The sequence below is a fragment of the Talpa europaea genome (assembly GCF_964194135.1).
Source record: "Talpa europaea genome assembly, chromosome: 9".
NCBI classification, from domain to species: domain Eukaryota; kingdom Metazoa; phylum Chordata; class Mammalia; order Eulipotyphla; family Talpidae; genus Talpa; species Talpa europaea.
Genome location: NC_140076.1, coordinates 106,648,921 through 106,666,327, shown reverse-complemented (window position 1 = coordinate 106,666,327; position 17,407 = coordinate 106,648,921). Strand labels below are relative to the sequence as shown.

The following is a 17,407-nucleotide window of genomic DNA, read 5'->3' as shown; positions in this document are numbered from 1 at the left end:
GCTGAAAGAATTACTGGACATTAACAAGAAAAATGGAGCACAATTAACCCAAAACAGTTATAAGCTACTTGAGAAGAACTGTATACTACTCACTCAGTTGATTCCAAATGGTATTTTTTACCACTGGAAGTGGAGAAGTTTACTTCTACACACATGGTCTATTAAATGACTTCATTACACTTCCTTCCAGATCCCACCCAATTTTGCCTTCTAGTTCCTGAATCAGGAAGAATTAAAAGCCACCAGAATTCTACTATGACACTATAGGATGGTGATAGGATAATACTGGTGGAGCAGCTTATTTTTTTAGGCAATACATTTGTGAAGCACCAAGTGTTCCTCCTGGTGCTATTCCAGGAAAGATCTATGAAAGGAAATAGGTTCCTTAAAATCTGCAAGTATTTTGAACCACAGTGTAATGATAATGCAAATGGCTTTTACTGCTTCTTTGGGAACATGCTGGATATGGAATACTTCACAGCCTCATCTGGATATTATTTAGTGCAGGTCTCCAAAAATCAGAGATTAGGTAAGACAACTTATTAAGCCTGTTATTTCAATGCCTATATAACAAGGTTTTAATTTCCTCAGAAAGGCTTCCTCCTAAGGGTGAAAAACTAGACTCAAAGGTAAACAGCAATTAGGAAAACAAATCATTAAGAAAGTATAGCTTAGAAGTGAGTAGAGGGATCCGCCTCTTATTGCTAAGGATTATCTGAAGGGCCAATATCCCTTTTCTGCAACACTACTGATTTTCTGAGACATTCCCACATTTCTAGCAATCTGCCCAGTCTCCTCTGGTATACTATGTGCAGATTATTCTATTTAACAATTACAATCAGGTATTTCTTAAACATTTAGCACCTGAGCCATATAGGTTGACTACTAAGCAACGTGTGGGAACACCTTCTAGCATTCCTCCCACATCTTCTTCACCCTCTTTCACACATCTGGCTAATCTGTTCTATCTTCTACAGATTGTACTCTCACCCACTCTTTCTTCAGAGAAAGGAGATTGTATGGCTGTCAGTTCAACAGGTGCAAAACCTTTGATACCTACCAGTGATCAACCTAATTCCCATTTCAGATGAATTCAAAGAAACAGTTCTCAATAGACACTAACTTCTTGGTACAAGAATTCTTTAAGCCTGAACATCTTTCAGACTTTAACCAGGTAAACAAAATTCCCAAAGAAGGGTACCTCTCCCCAACACCTTACCCTCATGACACATCACTAGAGAACAATGTGCCGACAGAATTAGTCTCAGGTCATGGAATTGAGTCCATAGCCTGCAGCAACTTCTTCCATTCCCCAAGGGCAGAAACCAACTTCCCAGATTCAGCAGGGGTTGGCTGCTCTGTAGTCCTTCCGTATCTCAAGTTTCTAAATTCTCAGTTTCCCAGTTTCCCCAGATGGGGCCCGAGTTTCTGGAGGAGAGGAGGTGGGCAAGCTGACTAATGACAGTACACATCTCCCTCCTCCACACTATGTCTCAACAAGTAACAGGATCTAACACACGCTCACACACACTGCCAGAACCCAATTTCACACTCAGAAGAAACACTCCTTTCAAAATGGGACTCAATGGACGATCTTTCAACAATCATGGTGGGAGGAAGGGGTGAGGCAACACCAGGGCCCACATTGCTGAGTCACTTAAATGGTAAGGAACATACAGCTTGAGAAGTTGCCAAAGAGTGGTTTTACCCTTTATCACCTACTCTCCCCTTCTATTCATGAGACAACACACTTTACTGGCTTTCTATTATATCCTAAAGTGCTCTGGTAAAAATGAGGAATACTGCCAAGGTGAAATTAGGAGGTTATAAAATGGCAGCAAGTAGGACAGGGAAGGGATTTCTAATCTTTTGAAAGCCATAATGCACAGTAGAATGTGACTATACTTCAATGTGCATTTAGTCTTCTACCTGTCCAGTTGCCTGGCTTGTCCAGACTTACCTCATCCTTAATACTGCAAGTTGTATCATATGAAAACATGCCAGTCTTTCTTCTTCTCCTCACACTGAATTATCAACTCTAGGTTCAAACAATTTTTTAGTACAGATATCTGCAGAAATCGAAGTTCCTGGAACAGACCCATGACTTCAGTGATATGCCAGAGTTCCCTTCCACCCCCACTGCTGCACTTCCCCACCCCCAACTTCATTAAATTTTTGATATATAAAAATTTTAAAACAATAGTATAATGAACACCTAAATACCCTCCACCCAGACTGAAGCTCTCCATTTTCCATATTTGGCTTCTTTTTATGTATACATAGAAACACATGAATAATTTTAAATGTTCCTGCCCCAAAAAGGTTGCAAACATGAAAATTCTCTGCTAGTCTGCTTTTTTTCTTCCTTGTGATACCAACTGTTCCTTGAAGAGCTAAGGCCAGTTGTCTTATAAACATCCATATTCTCAATTTTTCAGATAGTTTCCCTCTTGTAAACTTTAAGTTCAGTTCTGAAGTTTGATTAGAATGAGGTTAAAATTTTGGCAAGAATACTTTAATATCAGGAAGTACATGCCGTCAGGTTCCTGTCCTATCTAAAAAGCTCTAAACTGAACCCTTGGTTAAAGTAAGACTGTTAGTCTCTGACAGGCCTATTTTCTCCTTTGCAAGTAAAGGTTAATTTGTAGGGTTTACACTTAGCCTGTAAGTATCTTGTTCCTTAGTGACTTTATCATCTGTTCAAAATCCTTACCTGAACCAGTTATATAGGGGAGAGGGTGTGTATAGATTCATGATTTGTTTTTTCTATCATTCCTGCCACAGATGCCAGCTAGCATTCTTTTATAAAGTTTTTCTTCTCCCTCTTGTTTTTTCTTGACTTGTTATTTATATTTTCATTTAGTCAATATGTCACACTCAATTATACAATGAGTAAAATGAAAGCACCAACGGCCCCAAACACAGTGAGTTGGGATCTAGTTCAAGCTGACTCTTCTGCCCTTTAGACATGACTGCATTTATTATTATTTTTTAAAGATTTATGCATACAAGGGCTGGGGTACAGGCCAGAGGCGCAGGGTGTGAGAGGATTCACCACAGACAGAGAGTGGGGAACAGAACAGGCAGATTGACCGAAGTACACTGCTGAGGGGAGCAGCAGGTTAGTCAAGAAAGGTCTGCTGCACCATGTGGGTTGCTCCCTGGCTGGCCGGGAATCGAACCTGTGCTGCAGTGGCTGCGGACAACTTCATAGGTTGCATCTTAACACTTGCGCCACCAGGGAGGCTCGAGACATGACTGCATTTAAGCACTTCTTCCTTTGTGACATGAGATAACCAAGCTCACCTTGTTCTTTCTCTGCTTGCTTCAGACCTAGAACAGCCATTTAGCCAAGGTACCCGGATTTCTTTCAGTGGGAATGGCATCTGGTATAACGTATGCTAACTGCTGTGAGAGGAATCACTACTTCTCGGTTCTTTTAATAGAGAAAGACATCTTTTTGTTCTACTCATGAATTCATACTAATATTTCCATTTCAATTTTAACACACCCATTTTTTTTTTAACATTTAATTTCCCTACTTGCAGCTCTTTTCTCCTCATATTGACAACACTGGTTTCTTCCATGTGACCTCCTCTTCTGGTTTAGGAACAAGTGATTCTGTTTCAATAAGGATCATCTCAGTGTGGCAGGGAGAGATCGCATGGGTTAATCTGGCCTGTACCCTAGTTCTTGTATAAATAAATAAATAAATAAATAAATAAATAAATAAATAAATCCCTTAAAAAAAAAAGAATATTAGGATTTCTCAAAAACTGATTAGCAGGGCTTAACTACACACTAGCATTATAAATTGAAAAGCCCATCAAGACAGATCTAAATAGTCTCAGGAAGTGAGGTTGAAATTCCTTTTTATCATTTTAAATGATTTCTTTAACAACAAAGAGATTAACTGGTGGTTTCGTTATAGTCCTCAGATTAGGCCGCTTGCTTTAATGCATCACTGAATAAACAAGGCAACGTCCTTATATTAATAGCAGGTTGGAAAGTTGCAGAGCACAGCAGTCATCTATGTGCTAGTTACAACTGGAATCACCTAAAGCCTCCCGGCTTCTAGGCTTCTCGAGGGAGGACTGCAGCGCTTCTCTACTGAGACTGGAAGGTGGGGCATCAGCACTTACTCAGCAATCTCTCAGTGTAGACAGAGGACATTCCCCTTAGTTCTAGGCCAAACAACAAGAATGGCCTTTGAAGACCCTATTACAGAGGTGCTGGCTTGAGGTCATACTAGACACCAGATTTCGGGCAGGGAAAAGCAGAACTGGCACAGGACCCCGTGTGCTCTCGCTCCAACCTCTAAATCTGGCTGTGTCTTTTCAAATTCTTTCTCCCCATGTCCCAAATGAAATGTCATTCACGTTTCTGCAGCACACGTTACACATTGTACTAACCCTGGGGCAGGTTTGGCCATTCACTCAAGTCAAACACCAACTTTTCCAGGACAGACACATTACGATTGCACAAATAAAGTCTTATCTGTCCCCCCCCCCCATTTTCTTGAGTTCTATTTGATAATAAAACAATAGTGACATCCTTTTTGGACAAAAAGGGAATCTTTTTTGTCTGGGTCTCGGGTCCACTTATTTTAGCTTAAAGAAGCTGCTCTCCCGGCTACCGACTACAACTCCGTCAAATCTCTCGGCGCTCTGCCCATTTTTTCCATCTTCCTCCAGTCTTTACTCCTGGGTTATTTCCACAGCCCCTCAAAAATTCTCTGTGATTTTCTGTGTTTTGAAGCCAGAATTTCACTTAAGTGCCTCCTTATCTTTACAATTTTACTACTAATCTTAGTGTAGGATTTCATAAATGTTAAGGAAATCCTCATATTCTTACCTAATTTTAATCCACTGAGCCCAAGTTCAGCCAGGCAGAAACCAGTGGTGGGAATGGGGACAGAAACTCACTCTTAGCATTTCAAAGAGATCACCAACTCTCTGAAAGGCTATTGGTTTGGTAGAGGCCTAGCCATTCCTTATACTTACTTTTTTAACAGACACTCTTGAATTCTTTGCAAACTGCCTTGGCTGTACAGATGAAGAAACCACAAAACAATCTGTTTAGGAATTAATAGTTCCAAACACCCAACTCATGGCCTAGATTTATCCTAATCACACTCTCAATTCTAGGGTTAGCCTAGGGCCCACTGGCGGGCTTTAGGCTTTTATATGCAAATTGTTATGCATTATGTTCATTTTTCTAAAAGAAGAACACAGTTCTGATAAGGTTCCAAATCCCAAATGGTTAAGAACCTCTACGCTAGACTGACATGACTCAAACAATAACCTTAAAAGAACATAAGTTCCACAGGATGTGGATCTTTGTTTGGTTCACTGACACATCCAAAGTTCTCAGCACAGGTCTGGGACACAGTAGATGCTTAATCCTGAGTTGATATGGCTGAATGATTTCTGGTCCTGGCTTGCTCTGAATACCTTAGGAGAGTAAATAGAGGCTATTTTCAGAACCTCTCACGTGGGCCACAAGATTTTCCTTTCTGGCCAAAGTTAGCCAAGGTGGTAGCAGCAATATCAGATCTTGTAACAATTTTGTTCAGCATTGCTTGATAATCTAAAAAGTGGTTCTAAATCTAGGATCATTACACTTTAGTTAGGGAAGCTGTTTCAAAGTACACAAACCGACCCATTATCCCCATCCCTCCCCATTCTCATGTAGGTCTAGTCAGGGCCGATATAATGAATATTTTGAAAAAGCTCCCAAAGTGACTGATACCTTCCACTGTTTCCCACTCCATGAGAAGGACTGATCTAAGAGACGAGCTAAGCAGAATATGAAAAAGCAAGCACAAGCACAGGGTTTACCAGGCTCTTGATAAAGCAACTCAAGGAACACAGAGCAAATGAGTGACTTATGCCATTTTCAGAGATAAAGTAAAGAGAAAATCTCCTTTAACACCAACTCCTTCTGTCAGGTACAGACAATCCATCAGATGGACCCACAAAGGCTTGGGAGAACATGACAGACTGAGGAGAAGAGACTATTTTCACAATGGCTTGGTCCAAATTCAACAAAAATTGGCAAGGTGAGCTCATTCCAAACATGCCCAGTGCTCAGCTAATCCCCTCCCTATGGAGTCAGAAAAGAATGTGCAGCTTTCTGAACCTTCTACACCCCAAGTAGGAAAGGATCCTTCTCCTTAATGCAAGGTTTGGAACTAATCTCATCAAGTCTCCCCTCTCAATAAGAAACTAGTTAGAGAAAAGAGGTGCCTCCCAACATGGGTGCTCCCCTGCCAACCTTCTGGATTTGGAATCACCCTTTACCCCACTTCACTAAAAACCAAGCCTTTGTCAACCTCCATTCACTCTCCACTGGAAAATAAGAGACCACTCTGGGAGTGATGTTTTCTTCTAGGGAATCCTGGGGTATGAGAGCAACAGTCAGTCCCTACAGCATGTCTTTTCCTTATAATACAGTTTAATTACACTTGGTACACCAAGTTCCCAACCAGCTTGGTCTCTTTCCTGCTATAAACCTGAAGTAAACAGATTCTACAGCAGCTACAAGCCTGTTACCAGGGCCACTGTATTGATCAGTATAATTAACATTCACAATTCAGCTGGTCAGCATGACAAGCCAGCTGGGCTGCTCTCCATGAGCCTGAACACTGGGAATCTTCATGTCTTGCTTGTTAACAAGTCTGGTGCTAGGAAGCTGGGCGTCAAAAACTCAATTACTGAATTAGAAACTGGATACCACCTGTCCGCCAATAGGAAACTGAATTTGTTACCAGAGCAACTGAACACATCTGCCATCTCTACAAAGCACCCACCTATTTCTACTTCTAGAGCAGCAAAATTCTGAAGGCTTCCATTTCACCCGAATCCTACTCAGGTCACAGACTTTAGGGAAACAACACAAATACAATCCCAGTTGGCATGAGATTCTGAGTTCCTGGTTAGGACAAGCATTGGCCCAGTTCCCAGAAGACTAACTGAAAGAAGGTGTGTTTCAAAGAAGGAGCATATACAGCTCGTGAGCATTGAGTTTGGTCTTGGTTCAGAAAGACAGTCAGGGGGCCTCCCCGGTGGCGCAGTGGTTGAGCGCTGGGTTGCGAAGCTGCCCGCCCGAGGAGCCGGTTCGATCCCCGGCTGCTCCCCGGCCACCGGAGGAGGGTCCCACATGGCGCGCAGACCTCTCCTGCTGCCCGCTGCTCCCCTCAGCAGTGTACTTCGGTCCTTCTGCCTGCTCTGCTCCCCGCTCTGGTGAATTCTCTCACCCTCCCGTGCTTCTGACTGTACCCAGTGCATGTATAAAACAAACAAATAAATAAAGCATGCCTCTATTAAAAAAAAAAAAAGACAGTCAGGGATGCAGAACGAGAACCGAAGTCTGCACAGCACCGCTGCTGTTCGTTACTTTCAGGACGCCAACTCATATTCCAAAATGGAGCTGTTCAACTTATTCCTGGCCTCCAAACCTCAAATATCCTAAGAGTAAGTCTAGGAGTTCCTTAAATCACGAGCATGTGTAAACTAGAATGCCAGTTTCAACTTTGGCCAGTGAACCTAACGCTAAGAGCTTAAAATATGGTGGGAAATTCAGGCCACTGAGTGTAAGGATGACCCCAAGTTTCTAGCCTACTGTCTTGTGTTCCCAAGGCACTGAGTTAAGAAGGTGGAGGCCTCATAGTCTCAAAAGTCTACTCCCTTATCCATTTCTGGCATTATACAAGGATCTGCTAAGCTGTTATAAACGTCCACTGACGTCTCGCCTGCAGGTCTGGTACTTCATGCCACCCAACGGGAGGGGTCTTAGAAAACCAACCCTGGCCAACTAAAGGGGAAAGTGAGCCAGGTGAGTTTGGTTTACTTTCTTTTTTTTTTTTTAAAGATGCATTTATTTATGCACACAAGAACCGGGTACAGGCCAGAGATGCAGAGTGTGTGTGTGTGTGCGTGCGCGTGCGTGCATGTGTGTGTGTGTGGATTCACCAGAGACAGAGCAGGGAACAGACCAAGCAGATCCACTGAAATACACTGCCGAGGGGAGCAGCGGGGGAGACAGGAGAGGTCTGCTGCGCCAGGTGGGCCACCCCCCCCCCCCCCCCCGGCCAGGGATCGAACTCATGCTACAGCGGCTGTGGATAGTTTCATGGTGCTGTGTCTTGACCCTCTGCACCCCCAGGGAAACCCCAAGCCTCACCAAAACTTAATTGCAATTTCAGCCTCCACATCTGTGTCAACCAGTCCAAGACCAAAAAGCAAGCGCAGTTTCTTCACGTGTCTCTGCTCGGTGTGCCTCCTCCAGGTCTCCTCATTTCTCTCCATCCCGTTTCCTTCCTTCTCCAGAATCCTCGAGTTCGGTTTACTTTCTGAGAGAGATGATCCGCTCCCAACAGTTTACTCAATAAACAATTATTGACAGGATACATGCCAGGCACTACTTACTACACACATGCGTGAAACAACACTTGCCCTTGGTATGTTTGGTCTAGAGAATCTATCACATGAAGAATAAGATTCAGATAACAAGTCAGTCCTGAAAGTAAGCCCTAGAAACACACTGAAATCAAACTTATTTTGATACAGGAAGCAAATCATTTTGTTCAGTTGTGATACTCAGTCTAGTATGTGAGCTCCTTATTCTAACACTCCCATGGAGCCAGCTCTGGAGCTTTAGGGACACCCACAGTTCACATGAAGGGCAGTGAGATAGTACCAAGAATACCCAAAAAGTCGCTGAAATACTGTTTCAGTGTACATAAGTTCCTGAGTTGAAACCTCAAGGCACTGATAATGAGTCTCTTGGGAAGGTGAGGCGCATCCCAAAGAGCAGGGTGACAAAGCACACCAATAACCTCAGCTTTGTTCCAAGGACAAACTGCAATTGGAAACTTAATCTCAGCAGTTTATGATCTGTAAGGAAAGATACTATGACTTAGAGACCTGCCCTACTAAATCAGGGTTTTTTAAACCAGGATTTTTAAACCCATGACAAGTTTCAGGGAGTCCCACAAGTCCTCCGAAATGTATGTAAAATCTTTGTGCTGCTGATTTTTCCTGAGGAAAGAACCATGATTTTCGTAATGTTGTTAAAGGAATGTGTGACTCAAAAAAAGAGATTGTTCTAGAATCTCTAATCTAGCAAATACCACAGGAGCATTCCCTCAAACTGGCAAAAGAGAAACCTATCCACATAGTGAACTCTCCTCTGAAATTAGAAATAAATGTGGTGTGTACTTTGAAGATTCAAGTCCAACAGCTTTTCTACATCTCTAAGGTAAAGCTGATTGTCATGAGAGCCCAAATTGGCTTTCCTTAAAGCCTCTGATGAACGAGATGAGTAGAAGGGGGAAAGGGAGACGAGAAGGATTCCCAAAGGGGATAGAGCAGAATCTCTGTCTTACTCACTTCCGTGATATCTCTCTTTTTGATTTTAGGATTCTAAGGCCAAAATGGGAGCAGCTTACAGCCCAAAAACTGAGTTGAGGTCACTGCCCTAAGGAAAAGGGATAAAGCAATTCCCATTATGTCCACTGAAAGCTATGCCCCCCCAGTTTACCTTCTACAATAGGTACTAGAAGAGTGGGAGCCATTTCCCAAAAATAGAACTTTCAAAATCCTGACACTGCTCAAAACGCGGTGACTTAATTCAAGTGGTCAAAGTGAACGAAACATGATTAAACTTAAGTTCCACAGACCTTCAGCGGTTTCATTCTGCCGCTCACTAGTGCACAGAGCTGCACACCCCTATGGATCAGCATCAACATTTTCCTTGGCACCTGGTGCATGCAGGCTCAGTGGGATTCCAGCAATGCCACTCTACACACGTAGGCTTCAGAGAGAAGAAAAATAGATACACAACTGGGCTTACTCTATGCTAGCTGCGCAGGTCTTCAGATTGTAAAGAACTAAGCCTGAGGCAGGTCCAAGATGTACAGCTCACAGTACAGCGAGCAGTCCCAACCCTACCTGTCTAAGCCGCATTTCTAGCGCACCCTGAGTAGAGGGTGTCCTTTAAACATGTGATGTGGTTCTGGCTGGTAGATTACAATTTAAGCCTTACAGGTTAAGTCCAGAGGTGCGTCGGCTGAGGCACTGAGGCTTGTACAGTAAGAAAACAGGGGCATGCTTGGGCTGTTCTGGATGGCGGTTCTGTCAAAGCCCCTCCCCAGCATTTATCCCAGCATTCCACATACTATCTTTCACTAGTAGCTCATTGAACTTTTTTACTTTGTGTCCCATTTGGGTAGTAAATGACTCAGCCCCCTTCTGTGCTCCTAAGGAGTACCAATCACTATGACACCATGCTGAGATTAAGGTACAGGACTGAATCCTTCAGAAAAACCGAAGAGATAGGAACAAAAATGAAACCAGTCTGAGTATTAACAAAGGTGCTCCACCCTCCTTCTGGGATTGATGTGGAGCAAAGGCCACTCCTTTCTGAAGGACAAAATCAGTTGCATGTAACCAGGAGCAGGCGGTTTGAAACACAGAGAAACAGGACAAAGGGGAGGAGGTGGGAGAGCAAAGAGGGTGGGATCTAAAAGTGACTATATAAGAGGATAAAATCACAGTGCATGCGTCTTTGGGACTGTTTCATTTAATTCAAGAATTCTTCTTTAGGAAGGCTCACAAGAAATAAATTCCTGGGCTCAGTGAGCCCAGTGTCTGACATGGCCCACATTGTATGGCAGGGGCCATACATTGTATGGCAGGGAGTGGTTAGACGGAGCAGATCCCATTTGATTATCACAAATTCTAAGCTTTCCTGCGACCTATGCACTTCCTGTAAATCAACATATTTTACGTTCCGTGTGTTAAGCACTACATAAAATAGTATTTTTTCAGGGAAAAATTTTCCTGTTAAAAAGACATCCCCATAGAAATATCTTTTTTGTTTTAGTTCTTTAAGAAAGTTTCAAAGGGGCCTCCCTGGTAAGCGCAAGGGATTAAGACACAACCTATGAAGCTGTCCGCAGCCACTGCAGCACGAGTTTGATCCCCGGCCAGGGAGCTACATGCATGGCGCAGCAGACCTCTCCTGTCTCGCCTGCTGCTCCCCTCAGCAGTGTATTTCAGTCAATCTGTCTGTTCCCCACTCTGTCTGTTCCCCACTCTGTCTCTGGTGATGCTCTCACCCCCATGCCTCTGGCCTGTACCCCAGTTCTTGAATGCATAAATAAATCTTTAAAAAAAAATAAAAAGAATGTTTCGGGCCTCCCCTGGTGGCACAGCGGTTGAGTGCTGGACTGCGAGGCCTGCCTGCAGCCTCTGCAGCACCGGTTTGTTTCCCGGCCGCTGGCGAGGGTCCCACCAAAAAAAAAAAAAAAAAAAAAAGACTGTTTCAAAATCTGATATAAACCAAGGAACTTTTCAGCATTTAAGGAGGCACTCACTGAATAGCATGGTGGGATAACAGGTATAAACCAGAATTGGACTAGGCAAACCAGGATACAGCACTCTTTGAAAGTCACACAGCTTTGAGATGATAGAGACTGCAGGTATCCCTGATGCCACAAAACAAGTTCTTAACTTACACTCTACTACTCAGTTTTAGGAATAGAAAAGAGAAGTCAAAGAGGCCCCGAGCAACACTCCAGCAAGAGCGAGACAGCATGAGAACTACCTGAATGAGTCAAAGGAAAATATAGAATCAGAAAAACAAAAAGCTGACTGAAATTCTACGTGAACTTTTAACTACTTACTATATACAAGACACTTGAGTGTCGACAAGAATCAGAAGGAAATTTTTTGGTAAGAACCTGTACCTTGATTGTTGAATTTCAGGTTGGGAAAAACTCTGGTCTATGCAAATGTGTTGGTCTTCACACAGATGGGGATGCTGCACTCCCACTTCAATATGATGTGCTCTGAATTATTATAGCCAGTATAATAAAGGTGGCCCTTTGTAAGATTTTAATATTCAAATTCCAAAATCTTATTGGAAGTAGCAGAGTAAATTTTGAGGAGTCCCAGGCAATCAAAGACCTACAAGATTCTGTGTACAAAAATACCACTTAAAAACAACTTCACAAGAATAGTACATTCAGTAAAACACACTGGATCCAAAAACATAGTTTCCTGATAAAGCAAAAGGTACACAGGTTGTTATCTTGTCAGCATGGGATCTAGACAATGATACTCCTCTCTGATAAGCTTAAGACACAAGTCAGTGTCAAACTAAGTAAACAGACTCAAATAAGAGGTGATCAGCATCTGTGGAGAAATCTAAAAAACAATAGCATCACCTTAATTCCTGACTCCTGATCAGACTTCCACTAATACAATAGCTGCTCTAAAGAGAATCAACAGACATAAATGAAGAGATGACAAGAAATAGCAACCAAATAAATCTCTTCTCAGTGAATCTAAGTAGCATAGGTATAAATTCTATAAAAATGCAACAAAACAGAGCCATAAGACAATCCCGATGAGAAGTACAGCATCCTGGATTCCACCTATCAGGTTAACCTCCAAGCAATACTCACTGGTATATGCTTCCTGGGTATCAGCTGACCCTTTTGATGTATTGGTGCTATATATACTTTAGTCAAATGAAGAATATCTTATAAACAAAGTAGTTTTTTGTGTCCCCTTTCTCCTTTCCCTGTTATACTGGTGATAAAGCTGACCACACAGATCCCAGGTAAAATGCTTAATATATCACGCCACAAAGTCCCATCAAATGTTCAGAACGGCAAAGAACAGCGAAGGTTCTGATAGGTCTTTCAAAGAAATGTCTGCTTTCGGAGGTTTCATCAATAAGCTAGAGATTTTGGTTTAGCTGTGAAAAAATACATCAGCTTGATACAATGTCAATTTCCAAAGACCCAGAGACAATGATTACCCCATTCATCACAAAGCAGGAAAAAGGGGATAAAAACCCAATGATTACGGGGAAACAGCTAACTTATTTATGTGGTTCAGCTAATAACTGCCAACATTAAACAAGGATCCTCCGTGTGGCACGATGTACACTATCCTTACAACTAAAAGACTCTTTCTCACTCAAATTTTCCCGGTAATACTACCTGAAATCATCAGTCGAGACAAGCTGTGAACCATGTGAATCATACTACAGCAATTAACGCCGCCTCACGAAAATTCCCTTTACAACTTAATGTCAGCAAAAGTTGTCTTCTTTGAAAAATTGATATTATTTTCCATGTCTGCAAATGAGACTGTAAATTCTGTGATTCCTTTTTATTCTAGAAAAGCTTAAGAGTTTTATTTGGTGATCAGTTTCAATTGCCTTTGCTCTCAGGGTTAGTGGTATTTTTTCCCTTCTTTCTATATATTGCCCTCCTTATCTACAGTGTATGTATCCTGCATTTTAAGTGATTTCAAATGATCATTACAAAGAAGAGTGTTTGTTAAGTACACTAGTAATATTCTTTTAAAAACCATTTAGCTATTTTAGTTGCCTACACGCACCCATTCCAAACAGAAAGCACTTATTTGGCAGATGAGGAAACTAAGGCAGAGACTAACCGGCTTAAGGTGGTAGGCATTCAGCTGTCTCAGACACACAGATAAAGCCTTCAATCAATCCAGTCAGCCCTCTACCTACCCCTTAACACTGTGGGAGACTCTGGAGTTTATAGACCCAAGTAAGTTACAATTGCAGTTGAAGAATCTAGACATCTATGCTTTTAATGGCCAGACATCCACTCTGTTCCAAACAAAACAAGTAAAATTTCACCAGTTACATTGCAATCTGATCTGAAGACCATCAAGGTCACCCTGAAGTAACCTACAGCCTCAAAACGACACCAGAAATATCTTCATTTTCCTGAGGGACTTCAGGGCTTGGAAGGATCCAAGGATTATTTGGTTTAGATCCAGACTGGAATCCTTAAGGTAAAGGACAGCACCATCTGAAAAAGTCTTTCTCCCACACCATTCAGTACATGCCATGTTACATTTTTCCCTTTTACTTGTTTCATGCTTTCTCACATTTTCAACACATGGCAGAGATACAAAAGTGATTTAAGTCATAACATCCAATTCAACTGACGTTCTGAAAACATGGATCACCTGGGACTTGCTATGTGACCTTGACTAGTCCTCAACCGACTCATTAACTAAATAAATGGTTTTTTTAATCATCACGAGGGTAAGGGTAATTAGTCATCACACAGCACTTTAATAGAAAGTCCTGTGTAAATGCTAAAAAGTAAAGTCCAAAAAGAACAAGATTAATAAGAAACACTGGGGTACATTTACCAGCAAATGGAAACTTACAGCAGGGTCTTCCCACATTCCTGGCAGACTACTACTTTCAAACTAATGGCATATGAGTCTCTAAAATCATTAGCACTTGGCCTGACAACAATATACATTAGCAATACTCCTCCTGGGAAGAAACGAGGAGAGGGATATTTCTTCCTGGTAGGCAACCACACAGACATTTCAATTATAAGTTAGCCAGGTGGGCAATTAATATTTGAGCACCTACTAAAAGGAGGGTACAGAGCTTGGCACAATGGATACAATAGTGAACAAAAATCCCTGCCTTTATGGAGTTAACCTAGAGTACAAACTTTGTCTTAGTAATAGTTGTACTTGGAAGCATAAAGGCGTAGTAAAATGAAGGCAGTGAGAATAAAGATGTCTAATCCCTGTAGCGACTAGACAAAAAGAGGTTAGGCTAATGGGGAGAGAAGAGTCCAGAAAATTAGAGTACTATGTCTTTCCCATTCTTGCCCCTCACTCCTCACAGTGCTACCCTTAAGCAATCTGCTGGTAAGGGCTGTGATACTAAATAGCGCAAATTACAAAGAGTTACTGCCCCCCAATAAAACAGTCAGCTGAACTGAGAGCACTGAAAATAAGGTTACCCAGACTCTTTAGAATCAGGGGATCTGCCACACCCATTTAAAGGCATTCTATTGGTAAAGTCCTAACTTGGTGGGAAAAGAGAGCGAGAGTGCACAACATGCAATGGTGACCTGTGTTCCAATCCTGCATTGGATTTCTGGAGTGATACGTTCATTTTTTTTTTTTTTAAGCCATCTCTCCCACTTATGATAGCTTAACTAGCTCAGGTGTGAAAGCTTCCAGGACTAGCTATTTCTGCAAACCCTGCTTCCTTCAGCTTCTACAAGCACTTCAGACAGAGACAGCCTCGAAACATTGTTTTTAAACAGGAGGGAAATATTTATCCAGGTTCTCATTGGTTTGAGGAAGATCACCTCTCTGCAAAGGTTATTCCGTCCACTGTTAACTGGGTGCCAGGTATGTGGAAAGTCAAGATTGTGGTTGGCAGCAAACGCTCGAAAGCATTAGGGATCCCAATTCCGCCACTGAGAGAGCTAGTTCGACTAAAACCTCCAACGGTTGCCATTTAATCTTCCACAAGAGAAGGCGAAGGGTGTCCTTTGAGCTCAACCTACAGCACAATAGACTAACTTGTTCTGCCTCAGTAAGTGCGGCAAAGAATGAGCAATCGTTCCTTGCCACCCACCCCTTCAACCCACCCAAGCTCCTTTCTCAAGGAAGCCTGAGATCTGTTCACACGACTCTACGATCAACCTGTATCCATGACAGTGTGTGCTGCCACCAAACTCCAAATGCTAATTCCCTACATATGCGAATCAACTGGATTGTCGTAGACAGTGAAAGTCATAGTTTTCCATTTCCTGCTGCCCTTCTTGCTTTCACCTGTGTGAGAGCGAGCACGCATTTTTCCTCCTGCCTCTGGGGCAGAACGCAGTTGTTGGATTAACGGGCCACTGCTCCCAAAGATATGCCCTGAGAAGCGCTGCCAGATTTCCCCACTCCTCTGTGGGGGAGAGCCTCCGTTCGCCCCCACTCCCTGGGGCTGGTGACCGGGGTCAGCTGAGTAGGTGCACCCCCTCCCAGTCCCCCCCCACCTTCAAGGCCCTTCACCCAGGGAAAGTCAGCTGCAAATTTAAGGCCTGGCCATGTCGGGTTTCAACAAGATCCTGGGGAGCAGGTCCGAGGGACAAAGGAAAGTGAGGTCAGGGGCGGCCTTCCCAGCTCAGGATGGGCCTGGGGCCGCTCCCCCGACCCCTCAGGCCACCTCCGTCGCGGCGGATCCCCCCCGACCTCGCCCCCTCAGCCCCCAAGCAGCTGCAGCCCGGCCCCGGGCTCGCTCGCGCCCCTTCCCGGAGGCCCCAGCCCGGGCCCCCGCCGCCTCCCGGAGCCCCCGCACCTTCTTGGGAGCCTTGGTGACGGTGGCCATGAAGGAGTACTTCTCGGCGTCCTCAATCTCCTTGGCCTGCTTCAGCTCCTCCCCGACCCCGGGCAGCGGCATCGCGTCAGGCATCGACATCCCCCGGCCGGCCCGGCCCGCGGCCGACCCGCCGCCCCCGCCTCTCCGCCTCACGGGCGCCCGCCCGCCCGCGCGGCGCCCTCCAACACGCGCTCGCCCACCCTCCCGCCGGGCCCCGCGCCCGGCCGCGTCCGACGCTGAGGTGCTGGGGCCCGCGCCGGGCCCGCCCGCCAGCCCAAGACCGCCGGACAGCGACGGCCGCCCCGGGAGCGCCCCAAGCAGCAGCGCGGAGCTCGGACCGGCCCGCGCCGCCACCTCCGCCGCACGCAAACACGCACGCAAAGTAAGGGCAGAGGGAGGTGACGCCACGTCAAGTACTGGCAGCTCCGGGCGGGAGAAGAGGCGGAGCGAAACGGCGCCCTGTCGTGACGTCACCACGCTGGCCTGCGCCGCCGGAGCCACCCCTTTAGCTTCCCCGCTCGCTGGGGAAACTCCCGGGCTGCGCAGGCACGTTCATGCCACCAGGTGGCGCCGTCGGCCCTGTTAGCGGCGCGCGGGCCCCACAAGGATGCCGCGCAGCTGAGGGAGGGCTTGACTTGTGGGGTGCCCTTGACCTGTGGGGTGCCCAGCAAGACCTCACAAGAGCCTAAGGGGAAAACCTGGGAGCAAAAGCCAGAGTCACACAGGAGTCACTGGACAGCCGATCCTAGGAAACATGTGGGGCCTGAGACAGCCTGTGCTCGCTGCCCCCACCCCAGGCCCTTGGGCCCAGAGCCCCTGCCCAAGGGGCCCACTTGACTCTAGAAGGGTGCTTGACTCTAGAAGGGTGGGCAGAACAGACACGGAGCAGCGTGTTCCTGCTCAACCCTTTGTGACCTTCTCCACCACTATCTCCTTTGGGCCTTGCCTGTTTGCAAGACCTTCTGCCCACAGAATTTATGTTATCTGGCCTTTGGGATGGGGCTAATGGGTGGGAGGATTAAGGGTAGGAGTGAAAATGGCTTTTCTCCTCTATCCTTCGCCTCCCCCCCAAGCATTAGACTCTGCCGGCTCCCAGCCGAGTGCCCAGGCCTTCACAAGCCACCCCGGTGCTCTGCTGGGGCCTACTATGTGCCTCGCCGTGTTAAGGCCCCACACGGTAAAGGTGCCATGGGAGAGTTTGTTTTGTAAGGCTGAGTGGAGCTGC

At 44.8% G+C, this 17,407-nt stretch overlaps 1 protein-coding gene across 1 annotated transcript in view; it reads right to left on the bottom strand.

The window, feature by feature from the left end:
* The window catches only part of AHCYL1 (adenosylhomocysteinase like 1), a gene marked incomplete at both ends in the record, with an annotated part of 32,676 nt that extends 16,395 nt beyond the window's left edge, over nucleotides 1–16,281 (bottom strand). Inside the window, one exon of the mRNA XM_084241808.1 lies at nucleotides 16,162–16,281. Coding sequence (XP_084097934.1) covers nucleotides 16,162–16,281 — 120 coding nt within the window. The remainder of the gene's footprint in view (nucleotides 1–16,161) is intronic.
* Nucleotides 16,282–17,407: the final 1,126 nt, after the last annotated feature.